Genomic DNA, 21,590 nt, shown 5'->3' on the forward strand with positions numbered 1-21,590 from the left:
CCGCTCAAAGTTACGGGACACCTTTCTCGACCACCGTCCGGGCGGGGACGCCGATGACGTCAGAGTCAGCGGTTTTTCCTCGTTTTGCGTGACGTAAGGACGTGAGGTACCATTCCGTAACAGAAGAGGGCGCTAACGCGACGCCACGACTGGATGCGAGCCGCCGCTGAAACGCAAAAAGAAGAAAAACAAAACACAACAAACATGGCAGATAATGAGCACCATCCCGGTAACGTAGCATTAGTATAATTTATTGTTGTCCGTTTTCAAGTAAGTGCGACAAACCAAACATAGAAATAGTCATCTCTATTTGTACAACCTATATATATGTATATATATATATTTATACTTATACAGTCTATATATATATATATTTATACAGTCGCCCTCTCTCTCTCTCTCTCTATATATATATATATATATATATGTGTGTGTGTATGTATATATATATATATATATATATATATTTGTACAGCCTAAATATTTCAATGAACACGGGGCATGCGTGGTGTGTTGCACCGGACAACATTCCTTTATTGCGATGGTCACAACTCTGCAGGGTCCGAATGTCCGTATAAATGACAATAAAATCCTTCATCGATGGACCAACACCGCGCGGCCTGCCCCCGGTCGGGTTTCGCCAACATTTGTCACTATCAACAAACCATCTATTCACGAGTAAACCAGAAACGTCACGTTTGCTCGGTACTGCGCAAAGGCTTTGGGGCACCCGTGAAAACGAGGATGCTTTCAAAACAATGTCGTGAATATGTTTTATTTATCAATAAGCGACATATAAAGTGCGGTAAACAGGAAAAAAACAACCAACTTTGAAACATCTTCAGCGCCTCAAACCTTTCCAGAGTACTGTATAGAGAAGAAGAAGAATCTTTATTCGTCACATGACACACCGCACTACAACAACACATGCATACACACACACACACACACACACACACACACACACACACAGATGCTTTTTAGGTGGTGGCCAGTAAAATGTGGCCTCTGCATTTTTCCCATCCTGGCTTGTCCTTCCTCCGGGGGGGGGGGGGCGGCCAGGAGCAGTGGGCAGCATTCGTCGACGCGCCCGGGGACCTGGTACCAAGTGTCCATCGCTGGTCAGAGGATGGTGATGTGTGCATGTTTTTGGTGGGGGTCCTTACTGACGTGAGGTGGAGGAAACCCCGTGTGAGCACGGGGAGAACATGCAAACTCCACACAGAAAGGCTCCTATTTGGGAGATAACCCGCCCGGAGCACGGTGCCAACAGCGCCTCAGGCGGGAATCGAACCCAGGACCTTCTTGCTGCTGCCTCACAGACTGCATTTGACCACCATATAGGAACTCTTATTGTCTCTTATCTTTTCCATAAAAAATAAACGGGGATTTCAATATCGATTTCATTGGCTTGTCGGAGGCCGACGTTAAATCAACCGCTGTTCCTTGGAACACTCACATGGCGCCCTGAGAGTTCACCAGGTGTGCTCTTAAAAACAAATTCTAATTCCACTCCAATATCAAAAATAATGAGAATGAGCTCTTGTGTTGCAAGATCAAAATTGCAGTGCGGTACTAGTTCCTCAATTCCAGCCAAGATATCGGCCTCTGAGTTCATCAAAACAAGCTCAAGTCTAAAACGGTGTGCCATAATAATAGTTCAAATAGCAAGAACAGTTCTACATTTTTGTCACGTTTTTAGTGCTGAATGGCTGGTGTGCCCTGGGATTAGTTTACTGCCTAAAATAAACTAACTGAATTAAAAAGGTTGGGAAACACAGTGTAAATGCATGAGATGTGACTCTTTGAGGTATATACTGGTTTACAACCCCCAGTCTACATGCTGTAAAGCAGATCATGGAAAATAAATATTATAGCAGTAAACATTTGTGCTGAAATACATTTTCCAATGTTGCTAATACTAAATAAGTATGGAGATCTGTAAGTGAGCACCTCTTTCCAAGTGTGTGTGTGTGTGTGTGTGTGTGTTTGTCAACTCTTTTCTAGACATCTTTTTTTTTTCTTTAATTTAAAGTCCCTCAATGTTAAATTTTCAGGACCATCCACTGGGGACGATGCAGAAAAAGGTCCGGCCGCTCCCGGCTTCATCTTGCCCAGGAAAGAAATTAGCATGTTTTCTGACATGGGGAAATGGAAACGATCTCACGTATGTTGCTGGGGGTATATGATCTGAGCTCTTTTTATGTTTAATTTCCTGGTCAGTCACATCCAGGTTCAACGGAATATTGCATGCGGAACCCGTTTTGGTGTTTTTTTAAGGGTGGAGAAATGTGGATTAACAAAACAGGTTTTTTTGTGTTGAGACAAAGGATAATACTATGAGGCTATTAGGTGAAGGTTATTATTTAGAACTGCCTTTAGCTACGAGGCTAAACATAATGAAAACACAGTGTTTTCCTATTTAAGGTGTTTGCTTTACTGATTATCATCCCACAACAAAACATGTACAACAACCTGAATTGTGTGTTTGTTAATACAGAGGTGTATGTGTATTCTTTTGTTTTTCCTTTTTTTTTTTTTTTTTTTTTTTTTTTTTACTATTGATTTAGTTACTTAGGTTTATTCTTCATTCTGTTTCTACTTCTTAAATACTTCAGGTTTATACTGCTTTAATTAAACTTGCGAAGCAGGGTATATTACATTTACAGGCGCACGCAGTAATAAACTCCCTAACCCTTTAATATGGAGCTAGGTCAGCTAGCGTATCCCTCTGTCAGGCAGTGCTGATCAGAATGAGTCAAAATGGTACATTTAATTCCTGTTCAGCCATATGTTCTTTACCTTTTCTCCTTTTTTTTTGCCTTCTATCTAGGCTTATGCTGACTACATGGGATTCATTTTGACACTGAATGAAGATGTGAAAGGAAAGAAGCTCTCATGCGAATACAAGGTTTCTGAGGTAGTATTGTTTGTTTTCATAGTTTGATCAAAAAAACAAAAAACAAAAAAACTCAGCAAGAGTGTTTTATTCACTTTTGAAATGTCATATTGTATGCGAAAATGAAAAGGTTATAACGGTTCGAGAGAAGAATAAATATTGATAAGGTGTAAAATGATTCCATAGCTTTTTGGAAATAGCCCAAAGTGATGATTTCACCCCGTCGTATAGCGTTGTTCCAGACAAACCTCTATTTTGGAAAGCGGAAATGGAAAAAGACGCAAAACAATATTTAATGAATGAAAACCCACGCTTCATTTCAGACAGTGGAGAGGTTGGTGGTTCTTTTGGAGACCCTCGACAGATGGATAGACGAGACCCCGCCCGTTGATCAGCCGTCGCGATTCGGGAATACGGCCTACAGGAAGTGGTATGCCAAGCTGGATCAGGTAGGTCCATACGCTCTGGCTTGTGCTCCTCTGGCTGCCTAGCTATGGGGGCTGACTACTCAGAGGTTGTTTGTATCTGAGCTAACCTGTGTTCCACACTTTCATGTACACTTGTGGACATACTCTACTTCTACACACTCTGTATCCTCACCCGATCCCCGTCCATGGTGTGTGTGTGTGTGTGTGTGTGTGTGTAGGAAGCCGAGGCCCTGGTGGCTGCAGTGATTCCCACGGACAGCGCAGCAGTGCCTGAGATTGCGGTCTATTTGAAAGAGGCCGTAGGCAACTCTACCAGGATAGACTATGGAACGGGTAAGGATCAATATCTGATACTGCGACCTTGAATCCAGCTCATGTATTTATAAAGCATAAGGTGGAACAAGTGATTCATTTGCTGGGACGACGATCTTTAAATATTTCATTGCTTAATGCCTCAGTCGGATTCCATTGCAAGTCCTTGCGAAGTAGGGGGTACCATTTGCAAAGATATATATGTAAATAAATACTATTATTATTATTATTATTATTATTATTATATATATACTATTTGACAGACAACTCTTAGATTTGAATTAAAATGATCTTCATTTATTTGGCATCATTTGAGGTTGGGCATCGAGCTCTTCTGCTCATCACTCCCGGTGAGGTGTGCAGCAACATAGACACGCTTAATGAGCTAGAAATTTTGGAGTGATGAGCTCGAACTCCCCCCATTGGATAGAAGAGTAGAGCCCAACAAATGGATGCAGGGGAGGTGGCGGAAGCACAGCAAGAAAGCAGGAAGCAAAGCAGGTAGGGCAAGAGGGATTGGCTGCTTAAATAGGCCCGGCCCATAAGGGCGTGGAAGTGTGTGGCGCCGTCAAGTTGTCTGACAGAACTAGCTCTGAAAGCTACGTCTCTCTCTCTCGCACTCTCTCTTTATAGATATCTAATGTAATCCTATTTCACTTCATCCAGAATTTAAAAAATGCCTTTCTGAGACGTTGCTTAATATACGATTAATTAGTTAGATACTAGGAAGTCCCAGACTACGGTAATGAAGGACTAGTCAGCTCAGCGAGGCCCACATCCATTAAATCCGAGGATAAACCAGCCTCTGACCAGGTTTAATTTAAGCCTTCCCTATTTTAAACTGTGACTGAGAAGGGCCTATTTCAGTCGGTACAGATTAAAAATGTGATTTAGTTTAGAATGAGGCCTTCTCTATGTGCGCGAAACCGCCCCTTGGTTGGTTAGCAAGCTAGTTAGCAAGCTAGTTTTCTTGCTAGACCATGAGTGGTATAGCAATTCACTCTATGTGAATGGATTATCTCTAGCTTCTCATCCCTTATGACTACACACCAATTATTGCTTCTCTTTTGTGGAATTGTTTATATCACGACAGAGTAGAACGTTACAAAAAAGAATGGTTTAACAGCGCTGAAATTATTTCTTCCATTAATTTGGAGTCTCAGACTTTCCAGCCGCTGCTTTGATTCAGTGTCTGAATCAAGCAGCCACCCAGTATCTAAAATTGAACCTTATAGAAAGTCATCAGTTAAAAATACATTTCTGAGAGCTGTTTGTTTCTATTCCTATAGTCAATAATTGAAAGCTAACTGAAACTCCAAAGTATTTCTATAGACAAAGGTGAAACTGAAGAATACCTAGTGGAGTTCCAATTCCTTAAATTTTTTACAAATGATCAAAAACCACTTAACGTAACTCTGTCTTTGGATGACCCGTGGACTTGCTGAGATGTTGCCTGTTGGTGTTTCCAGGGCACGAAGCTGCATTTGCTGCCTTTCTGTGCTGCCTTTGCAAGGTTGGAGCTCTCCGGGTGGATGATCAGACGGCTATCATTTTCAATGTTTTTGACAGGTGAGATCATTGTTTTGCTCGTATGTGAGTATACTCAAGCGACGTCGGATAAACTAAAAAATTGGCGATTGACACCTTTCACATTGCCAGGAGAAAAGGCTTTTTTTTTTTAAGCAGATCGGAGGTGGTCGATTAAAACCCGGGTCTATTGCCGGGTCATTTAATCCGGGATTGAGACCCATGTTTTTTCTTTCCCACTGGTGGCAAATGCCGGATATTAGCGGGGGTTACCGGGTTTTTCATTGCAGTGGGAAAGGGGTGTAAGTCAAATAAGACAGAAGCAACTACAATAAAGGGCTACACAAATAAATTTAAGTTCATTTGCATTGTCAAAATAACGCCATAAGCCAGATATTTTTTATTATTTTATTTTTTTAATCCGTTTTATTTGTTATGTTTTGTATTTTTTACTGTCCAGGTATTTGGAAGTTATGCGAAAACTGCAGAAAACCTACAGAATGGAGCCCGCAGGAAGTCAGGGTGTTTGGGGCCTCGATGACTTTCAATTCCTCCCCTTCATATGGGGCAGCTCCCAGTTCATAGGTAATGAGTAACATTTTAAAATGTTTTTGGAATGGTCAAGTTTATTTTTTTTAAATAAACTAAAATAAAATTTTAGAACCGGCAACAGGGTCATGGGAACCCAAGTTCAAGAGATTATTTGTCACATACCCAAGGTTTAGTGATGCGCATGGGGAGTGAAGTCTAGACCGTTTGGTCCAATCCCACAGAAGAGCTACTGTAGCACAAATAGGTGAAAACGTTAATGCTGCTATGATAGAAAGGTGTCAGAATACACAGTGCATAACAGCTTGCTACGTATGGGGCTGTGTAGCTGCAGGCCGGTCAGAGTGTCCATGCTGACCCCTGTCCACTGCTGAAAGGGCCTACAATGGGGATGGCTGGGTGCATGTGCGTCATTTACCTGGGGAAGAGATGGCACCAAGACGCACTATAGGAAGAAGGCAAGCTGGTGGAGGCAGTGTGATGCTCTGGGCAATATTCTACTGGGAAACCTTGGCTCCTGGCATCGATATGGATGTTACTTTGACACGTACCACCTACCTAAACATTGTTGCAGACCAAGTACATTCATGGCAACAGTATTCCTTGATGGCAGTGGCCTCGATCAGCAGCATAATGCACCCTGCCACACTGCAAAAAATCGTTCAGGAGTGGTTTGAGGAACATGACAAAGAGTTCAAGGCGTTGACTTCGAGATGACCTCCAAATTCCCCAAATCTCGATCCGATTGAGCATCTGTGGGATGTGCTGGAACAACAAGCCTGATCCATGGGGGCCCCACCTCACAACTTACAGGACTTAAAGGAGCTGCTGCTAACGTCTTGGTGCCAGATACCACAGGACACCTTCAGAAGTCTTGTGGAGTCCATGCCCCAGTGGGTCAGAGCTGTTTTGGTGGCACGAGGGGGAGCTACACAATATTAGATAGATGGTTTTAATGTTGCGGCTGATCAGTGTACATAATTGTAGTAATTTGCTCCACACTAAATACAGTTTTTAATTTATGTAATTCAGTTTTCTCTGATCGTGTTGGACAGTTTACTTAATAGAAGAAAAGGAATGACGTAGCAAAGTCTTAAGAAAAAATGAATGGAGGGAAAAAGTAGAAGTTAAAGAGAGAAGGGAATCTTTTACGGACAAAAACATTTAAAATAAAATAACTTCTGTCATAATTAACTGATCGGACTTAAGTCGTCATTAAGTGGTGAAATGAGTTTTGTCACAGTAGAATCTTGTATTGCAGCTTAAATTTATGTTTTGTTGTTTTTGGCGGCGCCTATTGTGTAAAGCGGTAATTGCAGGTGTGTGGCGGATTGAATGAATATGAGTGTGGTGCCTCAATGTACGGTGGGAAAGTCTCCACAGACACCCAGTTCTTAATGCTCAGAATACTGCGAATTTACCCGGGCTTTCATCACTGTGTCATAACCTCAATCACCTTTGTGCTTACCTCATTCGGTGATAGGTAGTAACTTAACAGACATTTATTTAAATGAAAATCTTTAAGATTAGCACTTTAAGTCATGGCATCCACACCAGATTTTGAATCAAAGGTATATTTTGGTCGTATAGTGAAAATCTGTTTCTTCTTTATCTGCTGTTTGACACACCACCGACATTATTTAATGCAAACTGCTCTTGTCCCAGCATGCATTTTGGATTTTGGCAACAGGTCCGAAAATTTAAACTGAGGATCAAATTCATTTCAATTGGTTTAGAATTCATGGAAACCGATCGATGATCCGGGACTAAATTATGAGCTAAATAATGTTTACTGTTCATCATTTTACAATGTAAAAAAATGTGCAGGCAAATACCGTTGTACCCTTGCTCTCTGTGTGTTAGATCACCCGACGCTGGAACCCCGGCACTTTCTTGATGAGAATGTCGTCAATGAGCATCACCAAGATTACATGTTTCTGGAGTGCATCAAGTTCATTAATGAGGTAACACTCACACGGTCATTGGCTTTCTTTCTATAAATTATATATACAGTGGTACTTTGACTTACGAGTTTAATTCGTTCCGTGACAGAGCTCGTAATTCAATCTGCTCGTATCGCAAATCAATTTTCCCCATTGAAATTATTGAAATGCCATTAATCCGTTCCAGATCCCCAAAAAACACCCCAATTTTTTTTTGTTACGTGTTTTTAAATAAGAAAAATGTATTTATGAATAACAAATATTGTATAAAAACATAATAAAACGCTATCACGCTATCTCCTGCGAGCTGCTTCTCCGTCAACCACACCAACAGCAGATTCTCCATCTTTTCATGGACAGCGGTCCGCAGCTTAGACATTATTTTAACGCCCTTGGCTGGAGTACCCTTATACCCTTAATCGCCTCCTTCTGCTTCAGTATGGTACATATTGTAGAAATACTACGCTTGTACTGCCTCGCCAATTCCATCACACGCACACCTCGCTCATTTTTTTTCTATGATTTCATGCTTAAATTCAATCAACATCATCCGCTTCTTCTTCTCAGCACTTACGTTCTTAGGACCCATGGTTAGAATTTTTTTTTTGACAAAATAACTGCACAAAAATGCTGCAATTCTTAGTCAAATTTCTCTGGTAGGAAATGCCAGCTGAAACTATATATATATAATTGTAATGTAATGACGCCAATCAATCAATAAAAAACAATACCGTACATTTGTTGGGTATTTAAACTACATCCCTCGGATTGGACCAGATGCTACGACCTATGGTTCTGTAAGCCCTCCCTCTCCTCCCAGTCACTCAACATCCACTGATACGCAGCACAGCAGTACTTTATTATCCACCGAGCTGTAACGCTGCATTTCTGAGATAAAATGGGAAGTGGGAGAGTTATAATGAAGCACAAGTATGTGACCGTAATGTTAACATATAAAACGTGTGATGCAGTGATCGATCTGCCGGTGACCGGAATTGGTCGGTTTTCACCTGCCGATCAGTATCAGATATATTTTCCGATTCTGTGCCGGTCAAATGTAAACGCCCTATACTGTGCTTATGTACTGTACTCCTAAAATTGCTCCAACACTCAGACCCGATACCAACGTAATGTAATGTAGTTGCGTAGTTGACGCTCAAAAAAGAGAGGGAAAGAAAGAAAATGTCGGTTGTTTGGAGGTACTCCAAGGTAAACAGATTAGATAAATGATGTATTTATCGTGTGAAAATATTCTAACATTGTGCAGACTGTGTTTCTATCGCTGTCACAGCGGAACTCTGCTCGTGATGAATAGTATATTCGTGTATATTTGCAATTAAAGTGAAAGAGTTTAATTTGAAGTTTGAACTGGTCATTTCCATGTTAGTTATATGTTTGGGCTTACTAAAACTCAGTGGGGGTTACAGGTTGATTTATACTGAAACTTGGTAACAGTCCATATTACATTTTATTGGAACTCAGGGACAGTTTCATGTTGTTATTGTTCCAAAGTGAATAATGTACAATAATAAACAGCGTCAAAAGCAGCAATCTCACTATTGTGGAAAAATGAAAATTGCAGTGGTACGCATGTGCAGCTGTCCAATCACGTGAGCGTGATCAGATCACGTGATGTACTTGTCATTGACGCACAGCAGATCTGAAATCCGAGTTAAAAAAAAATCTGAAATAGGAATCGGCCAAGAAAATTGCAATCGGTGCCTCTCTAGTTGGTAAACATGTTTGGAAACTTTACGGGATGATGCATTTCAAGGGGTAGCCGTATTAGCTTGCTTACAATGTGATGAGCCTCGTTACGAGACGCTACAGTGTGAATAACTGATGGAGTCATTCAGCTCCAGTATCTCCAGAGACTCCCTGTTACACTATTGTGGTACTCAAAATATTTTCCGAAGGTTGGCAGGTCTGCTTCTGGTAGACCATCCTTTTTCTCTCTATTTAGGAAGGTTGCGGTCCTCGCTCTTTTTCGGTCATCTCCCATCACTACCTCACTCTTTTTTTCCACCTTTTCCCTGCTAACACAGAGTGAAGAGGAAGCAAAATGAAAAATAAAGTAGACATAATCGTATGTTGCTTTACCCCTTATTTGACTAGGCTTTATTTGGCCCGCTTTGTAGGCCTCACCCTCTCAAGGGTGTCCAGGGTCCCATTTGAAAGCCAGATTATTTATCGACTCGCATGTGTCATTCATAAACAAGTAAAGCCTTTATAAAGTGGTAAAGAACAACTCATGTGCTTGTGCCACATGAGTCATTCCCTCTCCACATGTCGCTGGGAATCAGGCCGAGGGAGCCGTCTTTTGACCACGCCCCTCCCCCTCCCTCCCTCCCTCCCTCTGTCCTGGCTTTTCTTTCACCCTGCCCCCGTTTCTTTCCATACAAAGCCGAGTACATTCTCCTATAGTCTGTGCTTTTGGGTTGTTCCGGCACTGCTCCGAAAAATGATGCTTGGACGAAGGTGTTGCGAAAACTTGTCTGGGGCACTCGCTGCCTTAATTATTAGGGAACCTTCTCCTGAGAACATATACTTTCGTTTTGTGGTTGAGAAGCGACCTTATTTGAAACTCCTCATGCCCTCAAGGGCGTTTTCAAGGACTCTTCCCTCTGTGGGATATGACTTATGTTCCGCAAAGCACGGCATTGGGTGCCACGGAGTGCCCTAGTAATGATTAAAGAGGCACTTTATGTACGGCGAGGCATCGCGTAGACTTTGGTCGAATTGGAAACGTGCCGCAAAAAGTACTGGAAAATCCTACCCAAAACAAAATACCATGTAAAGTTTTAATGTAGTGTACCACAAAGTAAATGCCTCTGTGATTTGCCAAAAAGTTGCGAATGTAACCGCAAAGCAGTATTTATACAGTATCTAGAAAGCTTTAAATATGAATATGAATTTGGGCTTTTTTTAAAATTTGGATAATAACAATAGTAATATTTCAATATCTAACTAAAAGAGAATCACCTTATCTTATCAGCTTGTTTTAACCCCGAGGTTGCAGATAAATTCCGCTCTCTACATGGTTACGCATGACTTGTCAGACGCGTGGGTTCGTTCAGCTGAATAGGCTCCTCGGCAGGATCAACTGTATGCCGGTTGGTATAGTACAGTTCTGTTGTCCCGCAGTGGCAAATGAATACAAAAAAAAAAAAAGAAATCCGGTGGACAAGTGCTGACTCTTCTCCTTTTTCTCTCTTTCCCAACCTGACGTCATTACGTAGATGAAGACTGGCCCGTTTGCAGAGCACTCCAATCAGCTGTGGAACATCAGTGGTGTCCCCACCTGGTCCAAAGTCAACCAGGGCCTGATCAAAATGTACAAGGCAGAGGTATTGTATAGCTATCCATGAATCGATAAATACATAGATATAGAGGTTTATGTATACATAGCTGTCTGCTGTCCCAAATAACATTAGGATATCAGGTAAGATAAGCTAAGCTAAATACTACTACTCAATGCCTCTAACGCAACAGGCATGGAGCATAAGTAATTGGTGGATGTAGGATGGTTAGAAAACGATAGCACCTTGGCAAAACATCAAGTGAAAAGTAGCCGACCCTCTGGAATGGGTGTGTGAACGATATCTCGAAAAAAAATATAAAAAGGTCACAGTCGAACTCCGGCTGAGCTCACAGATGAGCTTAAAGTTTACTACACAGGAGCGACACGAGCCTCGTGGACCTTCATTTCATATTTTGGGAAAACCCAGTGAATGAAAGGATCGCTTGTCGAAAACCTCGAAATGCGTCTGGCGCGCGGAAGACCTTTTCCCCACCCCCTTCTTTATTTCCTCCATGCCCGCTTCCTGTTTTCCTCTCGGAGAGCTTAGGGGCCAGGCTGTCTGCTTTCACCACCCCCACCTCTTATTTCTTCCACTCCCTCTCCCACTGCACACAGCCCCCGCCCCTGCCTTCCTCCATGCCTGCAGCAGCCATCAGCAGACTCACATTCCACTCTCCCTCTCATGGCCCCACACAGGCTTTAAGCCCCCTCTCTTAGCCAGTTGTTGCTTATTGTAGCTGCTCCCTCTCTCTGTGATTCTCTCTACGCAAGAAAGTCAATTCAGCCTCCTTGCACCTTTATTTTAGTATTCTCTTTCCATTCTCTCTCTGCTACCGTTCTCTTTAAAAGTTATGTGATGTTCATTTTTCTGAATCCATTGGAAAGGGGGCGGGGGGGGGGGGGGGAGGCAATTTATAAGTGTGTGAGCCACCGGTTTGTTTTTGTCTTTGGTTGTCTTTATGATTCTGATGATATCAGGCCCAAATGACACAATACGATTAGAACTTAGAATGGACCAGCACCAAGTCAACTGGAGACAAAACTTGAAGAAATGAGCACCAGCTGTAAAATGATACCTAGCCCGCTGGTGTATTACATCCAAAACCGTCGTGGCACATTATTATCACCAGTAACATAGCGTCAAATTTTTACAGTCAGATTTATTCAAAATATCTGACCATAATCCATAATGACTTATGCGCTGTTAATTGATTTCATTGTAGCCATTTCAGCTTGACTTTTGTCACTTTTGAGTTTCACTTAAAACATATTTTCAAAAAAAGAATAGTGTACATATTTGTTAGAAATAAACACCTAACAAGATAATACTAGCGCTTGTCAATTTTTTGGGGTTAAGATATTCCCATGTAGTGGAATCTCAGCTGAATTCCTACCATACACTGTGCATTCAATATGCAGTGTACGACTTTATTACTTGTACAGATTTGCCAACATCCTATTTTATAGGAATTCTGTAGAATTCCAACTTCCTCCATGCAGGGTGCTTTCTCCCATAACATGTGCAGAGCGCTCTCTATAATGCAGTGCTATCGAAGCCTCACTATTGCACTGTCTACACTTCCCTACATGCTTTCAGGCATGTTTTAATAAATTAGTGTGGTGACTATATTTAATGGTGGCATAATAGTAGCCGAAATAAATATTATTATATAGTTTATAGCTTGCTAACACATTTTGCTAGTTTGCTTTTGGTGGGTAATTTTTGTTACCATGTGGGTTGTAGATTGGTTATGCCGAATAAAGAGTCTTGATTAATCCATGTCTATTATTTTTCATTGTTAAACATCCGAATGGAGTAGAGTTAAATACTGCGTGCACAATGCAACCAATTCAAGGGTTTGCGAAAACTGGTGGCCAATCTGGCCAAACTTGAGCGTCTTTGAACCTGACAGAAATCCTCAACAGGTTGGATAGTGACCGTGATGATGAGGCATCAGAGTCTGATGTCCAAGATATGGACATTGAGTCGATCTAGCGAGAGAAAATGGAGCCCCTAGAGGAAAAGTAAATATTGTTTTATAGTGAAAGTTTTACAAATTCACGTTGTAAAAAAAAGTTGTTGATGTTGTTGTTATGTTTCTGTCTGCATCTGACATGTTTAAAACATCGATACAAGTAATCCCTATATTTCCATATTAATTCATTCCCATTGAGCATTTCCGCCTTTTTGATATTCCCGAAATTTTGCAACCCCCGGTAGACTAATAGGGAAGGGGAGCATTTGATTTATTTTGAACTTGGAAGGACATGTGGAGACCAAGGACTCTATAATAAAGTCAAAATCGTCTGAACTTTACATTTTTATTGACGGAAACGTTTCTCTTTGGTCTTCTCTTTCCCATCCAATCCCTTTGTCCAGTGCTTGGAGAAGTTTCCCGTTATCCAGCACTTCAAATTCGGTAGTCTTCTATCCATCCAACCGGTGAAGTCTTGACAGTCAACGAAGAAACCCAAGTACTTAATGGAAAGACCAACCTATCAACGATTTCTGTCACACGGCTCCTGATTCAAATACAACCGTAGCTTACGATGCACATAGTTTGCGCACTCAAGTGCATATCCATAGATGGGCATTTGGCTCTTGCGATTCATGTATGTTCATGAGAATGTTCTTTGTTTTGACAAACAAGGATAAATATAAGCTGTGATACAGATAGCAGGCGGAAGTCGTTCAAATTGAGTGCAAGGTGATTAAAATGTGACTTGGTTTTCCCTTTATTCTTTGACCTTCCATGTGAAAGTGCATGTTCCTAAGACCTTTGTTATGGTAAAATTTAATTTGTGTTCCTTAAACATCACTTTCATGGTAACTTGCTGTTACCCGATGTAAGTCATGTTAATATTTGTTAAGAAATGCATCTGTCCAACTGTTTAATTTAAGTCAGTGTATTGTGAAGCATTGTGCTTCACAATACACTTTTTTTCAGTGATCAGTCAACAAACTAGTCACAATGACCTGTACAGAATTGCCCTGGACACACATTAGCTTGTGATTCCATTTGGATATGCAAAGAACAACAATTATAAACCTAAACACTTTGAAAAGAGACAAACGTAATTATGACGATTGTCAGAAGAGAATTGATGAATATGATTGGTGTGAATAAAATGTCTTTTGAATGAAATGATAGCAAAACCTCTGACATCATGAGTTAACTCAATGCTGGACCTTGTGCTTTATTTGCTGTGTTGAGGAACATTTCCAAAGAAATCCCTCCTGTTAATGTTGGCTTTATAATAAATCTTGTTTTCTCACCCTAACCTATTTGAATCAATCCTGTCATTTTAATTTTGCTTTGCTATCACTAATAAAAAGATAATATATGATTTTTCAGTGGTCAAGCAGTATGACCATTTATTGGACAAATTATATTTAACTGTAATTCTATCGATTGGCAGATGTAGTAGTGTGGCGTTCCTTTCTTTAAAGGTCACATATTATACTCCTCTTCAACAAGTTCATATAGGTCTCTGAGGTCCCCAAAACATGTCTTTGAAGTTTTATGCAGAAAATCCCCCTCAGATTATGCATTCTAGCATTCCTCTATACCCCTCTGTTTCAGGGCTGTTGTCGACAGGCTGTTTCTGTGTCTGTAGCTTTAAATGCAAATGAGATGCTGCTCCCCACCCCCGACTCCAGAACGGGTTCATTTTACTCTCCCGTTATTTAAGAGTTTGGATAAGATGGTTCATCTTACAGACGTTCAACTAACAAACAAATACCGTCAAGGTTATTGTGGATCCTGCAGCAAGTAACGCCAGTAACTTTATAGAAAATGACATCTAATATATGACCTCAGCCATGAGCATTTGCTCGTGCTCAACTGCAAAAGAAACACACGGCAGAATTATTTTTTAAAAGTAACTAAACTAAACTTCAAAAAAGTTTCGCACACTTGTACAGCGTGGGGTCTCGTCTTGTGATCCCTCGTCCCCCAGAGGCTGGGCCCTACAGTTTTAATGCAAGTACAGAGACAGGCAACACCCCGGGGAACTGGCTTTGGTATCCCTAGTTTTTGTGTAAGGTCCAAGTGAGCGGACCCGCTCCGGTTATCCTACACGTCACAATGGTAGAAAACAACGGGTTGAACTCTTAATCCAGCGGCCAGCACAGTGATGGTTAGCCAGCTCGAGTCTGTTGTGTTTATGTGTAGTTGGCTCACGCGAGTGGTTCCACTCCAGGATCCTACACCGGCAAGGTAAATTTGTTGTAACGGCTCTGCCAGCAGTATTATTTTGCCTACGCCGATATCCCCTTTTCCCCTCACGTTTAGCTCTTTTAGCATTGGGTGGCTTCACCTGAGTGTGTCAGCCAGCTAACAAACAGCTCGTTATTGTCAGTTTGGGGTGCCTCCACTGTTTATTTACGAGCATTGCTATCCACTGCGTTAGCTCTGATTGTATCAGATGGCCCCGCCGGATCACGTCAGCCAGTTAAATGATAGCAAAAGAAAGAGGAATGAACAATCATACTTGTTCCGGGTGCGTGCCTCCTCTGCTGGTCACAGACGGCCATGATCTCTGTCCTAGATGTTTGGGGATGGAGCACTTGAGGCAGGGCTTGACTGACGGTGCCCACATGAACTGTTCCTTCATGCCACTGACCCTGAAGGTCTCTAGACTGACTCAGGTCGAGGGTCTAACACTCGGCTCCCAGGACAGGGTGGGTGCTGGTACAGGGCAACACAGGCACTCGCCAACAGAAGCATCAGGGCCCCTACCCTGGAAGAGAGCCGGGAAAGACCCGCTGGCAGCAAAGGCAAGACACCCTGACAGCTGAGATGGCTCAGATCAAGTCACTCCTCCTCACGCTCCAACCAGGGGACACCCCAGCTGGACCAATGGGTGCCATTATACCACCACAGTCTGGGAGGTTCCAGAAGGAGGATGTGGTGTCCATTGTTGCCTCCGGCAACCTGTTCGGCAAAGGGGTGGAGGCAGAATTCTCAATCCCCACCCTTACATTGAACCCAGGCACTGACAGTGGCTCAGTGGACGGTTCTGAGAGTGATCAGAAGGGCCTGAAGTCAGCCATTCGGATGGCGTTAGCATGCCTAGGGCTGGACGAAGCCCCGGTCGTATCCGCCTGGCCGGACACCCTCCTCTATGCCCTCCAACCGACCCCTCTGATCCTGGCAACATTATACAGAGTGTGTCAGGGCAGCCACAGAGTCTGATAGTAGCTCCGAACTGGCAGGGAAGGTTATGGTTTCCAATACTTCAGTCTCCTCTAAGAGCATGCCTGGTGCCTTCCTATGAGACTGGACCTCCTCTACCAATTGGGAGGTCAGATCTGGCACCCAAACCCAGGACAGCTGCGGTTGTGGATTTGGCCCCTGAGGGGTTGGAACCACTGCTGAATGCCTATGACCAGACTGTAGTCCAAACCATCCTAACTCCAGAGCACCATCAACCATGTCACTCTATGCATGATGATGGATGACATTTTCCAACCGGTGCGCATCTGAGTCAGAAGACCCTGAGGGCTGTTTGGTGCTCTGGGTCCTTAGCAGGGCTAAAGGTTGTCCTCCTCCAGCTGGCATTAGGGGTCACGCTACCAGAAGTGTGGCCACATCATGGGCAGCCCTGAAGACCGTGCCGTTGAAACACATCTGCACTGCAGCAACTTGGCCATCCCTCTGCACATTTGTCAGATACTCCTGGGTCAACTTCGCCACTCCTGGTGCCATAGGAGCGGCGGTTCTACTGGGGCCATCAACAGATTAGGTGAGGGGTGGTGGTTCCACATGACCTTGTTGGTATCAGTCATCCTGTGTAAAATGCTGCCTCTGGCATCGGTTAGAATGAAATTGAACGAGTGTTACGTATGTAACTATGGTTCTATGAATTCTGGATGACCGCAAGAGTTCTCTGTCACTCGGAACCTTGGCGAGAGGATTCAGTAGGAACAGAGCCCCGTGTCCCATGTGATTATATAGGGCTGGCAACTGGGCACTGGGGGTCACATGTGACTTTATTGATGTAAAATTCTCGACTGCGCATGCACGAGGTGGATAAATGCAGTGTGAAACACTGCCCCTGGCGGTCATCCCGGATTCATAGAACCGTCGTTACATACGTACGTAACCCTCATTTTGTCCCAGGCAGTTGCTATTGATTCCTCTTTCAGGAAAGGTTTCACAGCCATGCTTAGCTCTTAGCTTCGGCATACTACTAGTGGGTCCAGCAATTGAAGGAAAAAATGGTACACCTTTGCGAAAGTATTTCTCAAGCCCTGGGTGGATATACTCAGATGGGGGCGCTGTATCATTTTAATGAACCCCCACTTGACGTAGGAGTTGGAGGCAAATCTGAATGGCTTGTTGAATCACGTTTTCTGACCTAGGCAGGGCCACAAGAAATGACTGGGTTGTCTTATATTACAGTTTGTGTGTGAGTAGGCACATCAGAGACCCAAATGTACAGTATGTGCACAAGCACTGACAAAGTGAGTTTTTTCATAATTGGTGACCTTTGACCAAAATCTTTCAAATACCTGCTTAAATTGTGGTTTAGTTTGCTTTGAGCTTTATACATTTATGTATCAGAATGATACATGTTTACAATAAAAATGGTTTTAGTTTTTAGATGTATGTTTTTCTCATATTAAGGATAATATAACTAATATTGAGCCATAATTAATACATAATTTCCGTGAGTTGCTGATTCTGTCATGTTTGTGGAAAATAGGCATATTTCAAGCAAATGGATTGATAAATATCAAGGTTTTAATCAATTGAATATGGGTTCACTAATATGTTACTTTTTAAATACCATTGGTAAGGCAGTTCAGTCCGCTGTAGATTGCGCCCTTCTTTTGAGTTAAAACTGACTTTACCCCGATTTCCTACTGGACCTGACCCCCACTCTTGAGCGCACGCACGCACTTACACATGCACAAACCAAGGAAGCCAAGGAAGGAACAGAGCCAAAGATCAGGGGGAAAGGTTACAGAATAGACCCACAAGGAAATCTAACTATTTCAACTTAGTTGCTATCTGCTATAATAAAAAAATAACGAGTTTCCATTGTAAGTGAAATAGGCAACAGTACAGGGAGGCACGAGAGAGATGTCAGTCATTGTTAATTACTTATGTTCTACCTTCTTAATTCTGCCATATCGCACTGTAATTGTGTCTATATTTTATACAAAAGACTGACAATCTGTTTAGAGCTGCTTTCTTTTTTTGGGTATATATTTTTTTCAAGAAACCAACACTTCCAAGTCACATTTGAATAACTGAAATGACCGTCCGTGTTGCTGTAATTGCAATGTTTTGTTTATGTATTTAATGGCGCTCAGAAACTTAAGAAAGTAAAAGTAAAAAAAAAAAAAAGGCATAGAAACGCTAGTCCAAAAAAAACAAACAAACAAAAAGAAAATTAAAAAAAAAAAAAAAAAACAGAAGCAAAGGACGTACGCTTTCCAGGGCGGCATTCTTTCGCATTTCCACGTAGCGGCGCTCGCTCTGCACCGTTATAGTGTCAGGCTCCCACTTTTCCACGAGGTTCCTCCACGACACAGACCGTTGCTGACAGTGATATAACGAAGCTTGACGCACGTCAGCGTGAAAGAGAATTGAGAACGAGGCCTCGTATGAAACCACCGAAACGACCGTAAGCGTCTCTAATCCGCCGCACTTGCGTGACACGCCGATGGAATTAAGGCGGCGGCAAACCTTTATCAGTCAAACAAGACAGTAGGGTTGAATGTCGTCGTGATTTATTTTTAATTGAGATTATAAATGTCTTCATTTTTTTAAACAAATATTCTTTCTACAACAGTTTTACCCGGTGGTATACAATATATTATGCACAAAAATACAAGAATAACCAAATAAATGAAAATAATGCCTCAAACTCCTTTATTTTTGGTACACATAGTGCTCATAATGCATGGATGTATGTTATGGCTAAATTATGTATGATTTTTTTTTTAACCCTAACCCTTTTTAAAACAAAAGGACTGTCCATATACATATATATACACGCTTATAAAATAAGACTCACAAGACCAAGTTGTATTTTGGAATCATGAATTTCTTTAAAGGGTTGAGGAGCAGCAACTTTGATTGCGGACCATAGGCTCAACATCACAAACTGCCAAAATACCTGTTTGCTGCTAATTCACGGCTCGGATATGAAGTGATGACCTCAGCAGCCCACAAGAACTGGCACGCAACGTTGTTTGTTTGTTTTTTTAAGTGCAGTTACTGCACCAAGTGGCTGGTCAACGGGTGAGGAGTTGGGGAGGGAAATTTCAAGTCTGATGGGTTGCCTTTTGTCAGTTAACGCTCCAAGTCAGCAAAATCAAAGCGTCAATAAACAAAAATACACCGGCATTATGAAAACATTAAAAAAAAAAAAAAAAATGCTGTGCGTTGGTTTAGCAGGACACAACAAAAAGTAATCGTTGACCACATTACTGTTGTGGTTCTTTTTTTGTAGGGTGCAGTAAAGATCGGATAAAAATGTACTCTCAATGCACTTTCTATTTAGAACAATAGCCAATAGTAGCTTTCGACTTTAAGGCAACGAAATGTCATCGATTTCGTTTAATGTAAAATTCACAACTAAAGGCCGACGATGGATTCCGTAGAAAGGAGAAACATTGCACATAACGTGGCACGACCGCGGCTTCCCTCGTTAAAATAACATTTTCCTGCAAAAAAAACATGATTATGTGTGTATATATATATAATATATTTTAAAGGTTTTGGTGGTCTGGTGTCAAAACGCCACAATAGCTCTGGTCCACGCTCCGAGACTGGCCAGGGCTTGTTTGCTGCAGAACTGTTGCCCGTTCAGCCCCGGCTCAAAAAAGTCCGCCTGCCGGCTCGCCAAGCCGGAGAACCCCGAGCCGAAGATGGAGATCAGGTTCGAGATGTTGGACGTCTCGAGAGCCTCCGCGCTCGGGACACGCGCACCGTCCTCAAATCTCGCCCGTTTGCGCCGCGCCACATCCGACACGTCCGCGTCCGCGTCCGCGTCCGCGTCCGCCTCCGCGTCGCAGAGGAGGGGATACCCGAAGTCAACCTTGCGCTTCTTCACCGCGGACCGCGCGCCCGCACACGACTGGGGCGCCGCGCAGCAATCCGGCCGGAGGTGCTCGTTCTCCACCGTGGTCACTACGTGCGTGTCCAGGTCCAGCACCGTGGTACTGTTGCAGTGTGCGTTGCCGTTGGCTCGGGAAAAATCACAATGCAACGCGGGGGAGGCTTCCACGCAGCAGGAACAGCCGCGGTGGTAGGAGAGCTCCGAGTCTCCGCAGAGCTCCTGGCTCGCGGCGAGCAGGGGCGCGGAGCGGGCGGCGCCGGTCGGCTCGCCCGACCCCGCGTCCTGCTCGCCGGCGTCCCCGGGCCAATCGAGGGGGTTCAGGTCCTGGATCCCCTCGCAGACGGCCATCACCTCCTCGTACTGCTGCCTCCGGTAGATCTCCGCGTAGCTCTCGCTCACGTAGACCTGGCGGGCGTTCCTCAGCACACGCGAAACCAGGAGGTTTTTGTGCAGCTTGATCCCCCCTCGCTGCGTCCGGGAGTTGTGGATTTTGCGCAGGGACATGGAGATGAGGTGCTGCGCGTCCGCCGCACGCTCCATCGCGCGGATCATGGTCGGCGCAACCTGCCCTCTCTTGGGAAAAATCGATTTTTCGTCGGGGTTTTCGTTTTCGTCCGGGGGCAAAGGTTGAAGTGAGCTTTGAGGAGAAACATTGAATATGGGGGGCTGGGGGGGTTAGACCGCTCCTCCGCCCTCCGTGCGCCAGAAAGCACTCCCCTCGCAGGCGACGGTTCCCCTTATATATAGGCTTCTCCGGTGGGTCCCGCCATCCCGGGCTGGGCCAATGAGCTGCTTGGTTTCTTTTGATTGATAGGCAAACATCGCATACTAATGACGCTCACAACTAATCACAGGGGGGCGGCTGTTCCGTGATATTCAAATTCCGATCGCACAGACTCTCCTCTTGGCGAGATAAGTACACAGAACTACGCATGAACTCTAGACCAGACTGATGTATATTGATAATTTAGGTTGTTATCATCAACTGCAGATCAAATCCTGCTGATACTACTACAATACTACTAAGTATACTCTTACTACTACTATTATTATTATTATTATTAACAATAATAATTATATTGATTATAATGATAATATAATAATAATAATAATAATAACAACAATAGAATTTGATGGATTTGTATTTCAGAGTAATAACTTTACTAGCAGTTAACTATACCCAATAAAAAAAAAATAAAAGTCTGCAAATATACAATAAACCTAATGATGAACAACAGATATAACCTAAGATAACAGAAAAAAATAAAAAAATAAAAAGGTCATGAGGAAGGAAATATACCATCCTATACAATAACTTTTCAAAATAAACAGAAATACTTGCCAAGTGGCTAAGCACAGCTTTATTGCTAAGTGGAATTATTGGGCCCATCAAATCCTTACAGAAATGTACAAATATTAGCCAGACAATATGAAACCAATACATTTCAGACCCAATTAACACTCCCATGAACGCTTTGTTTAAGTTGGAGCCAAGAGGGAGGCTGAGAAATTCTCGCTCGTGAACTACGGACAAAGAATTACACTCAAGGTCG

At 42.8% G+C, this 21,590-nt stretch overlaps 2 protein-coding genes across 2 annotated transcripts; one reads left to right on the forward strand and one right to left on the reverse strand.

Moving 5' to 3' along the window:
• Nucleotides 1–192: 192 nt before the first annotated feature.
• ptpa (protein phosphatase 2 phosphatase activator) lies at nucleotides 193–14,229 on the forward strand. Its single transcript, XM_080018292.1, has 10 exons — nucleotides 193–229; nucleotides 2,058–2,167; nucleotides 2,834–2,920; nucleotides 3,223–3,348; nucleotides 3,546–3,660; nucleotides 5,109–5,208; nucleotides 5,627–5,751; nucleotides 7,579–7,679; nucleotides 10,898–11,005; nucleotides 13,340–14,229. Exons 1-10 carry the CDS (start codon nucleotides 205–207, stop codon nucleotides 13,412–13,414), a joined length of 972 nt encoding a protein of 323 aa, XP_079874418.1. The 5' UTR covers nucleotides 193–204; the 3' UTR covers nucleotides 13,415–14,229.
• A 4,483-nt stretch (nucleotides 14,230–18,712) lies between these two features.
• Nucleotides 18,713–20,691, reverse strand: ier5l (immediate early response 5-like). Its single transcript, XM_080018513.1, has one exon. It carries the CDS (start codon nucleotides 20,587–20,589, stop codon nucleotides 19,711–19,713), a length of 879 nt encoding a protein of 292 aa, XP_079874639.1. The 5' UTR covers nucleotides 20,590–20,691; the 3' UTR covers nucleotides 18,713–19,710.
• Nucleotides 20,692–21,590: the final 899 nt, after the last annotated feature.

Source organism: Zeus faber (assembly GCF_960531495.2).
Source record: "Zeus faber genome assembly, chromosome: 17".
In the NCBI taxonomy this organism is placed as follows: Eukaryota; Metazoa; Chordata; class Actinopteri; order Zeiformes; family Zeidae; genus Zeus; species Zeus faber.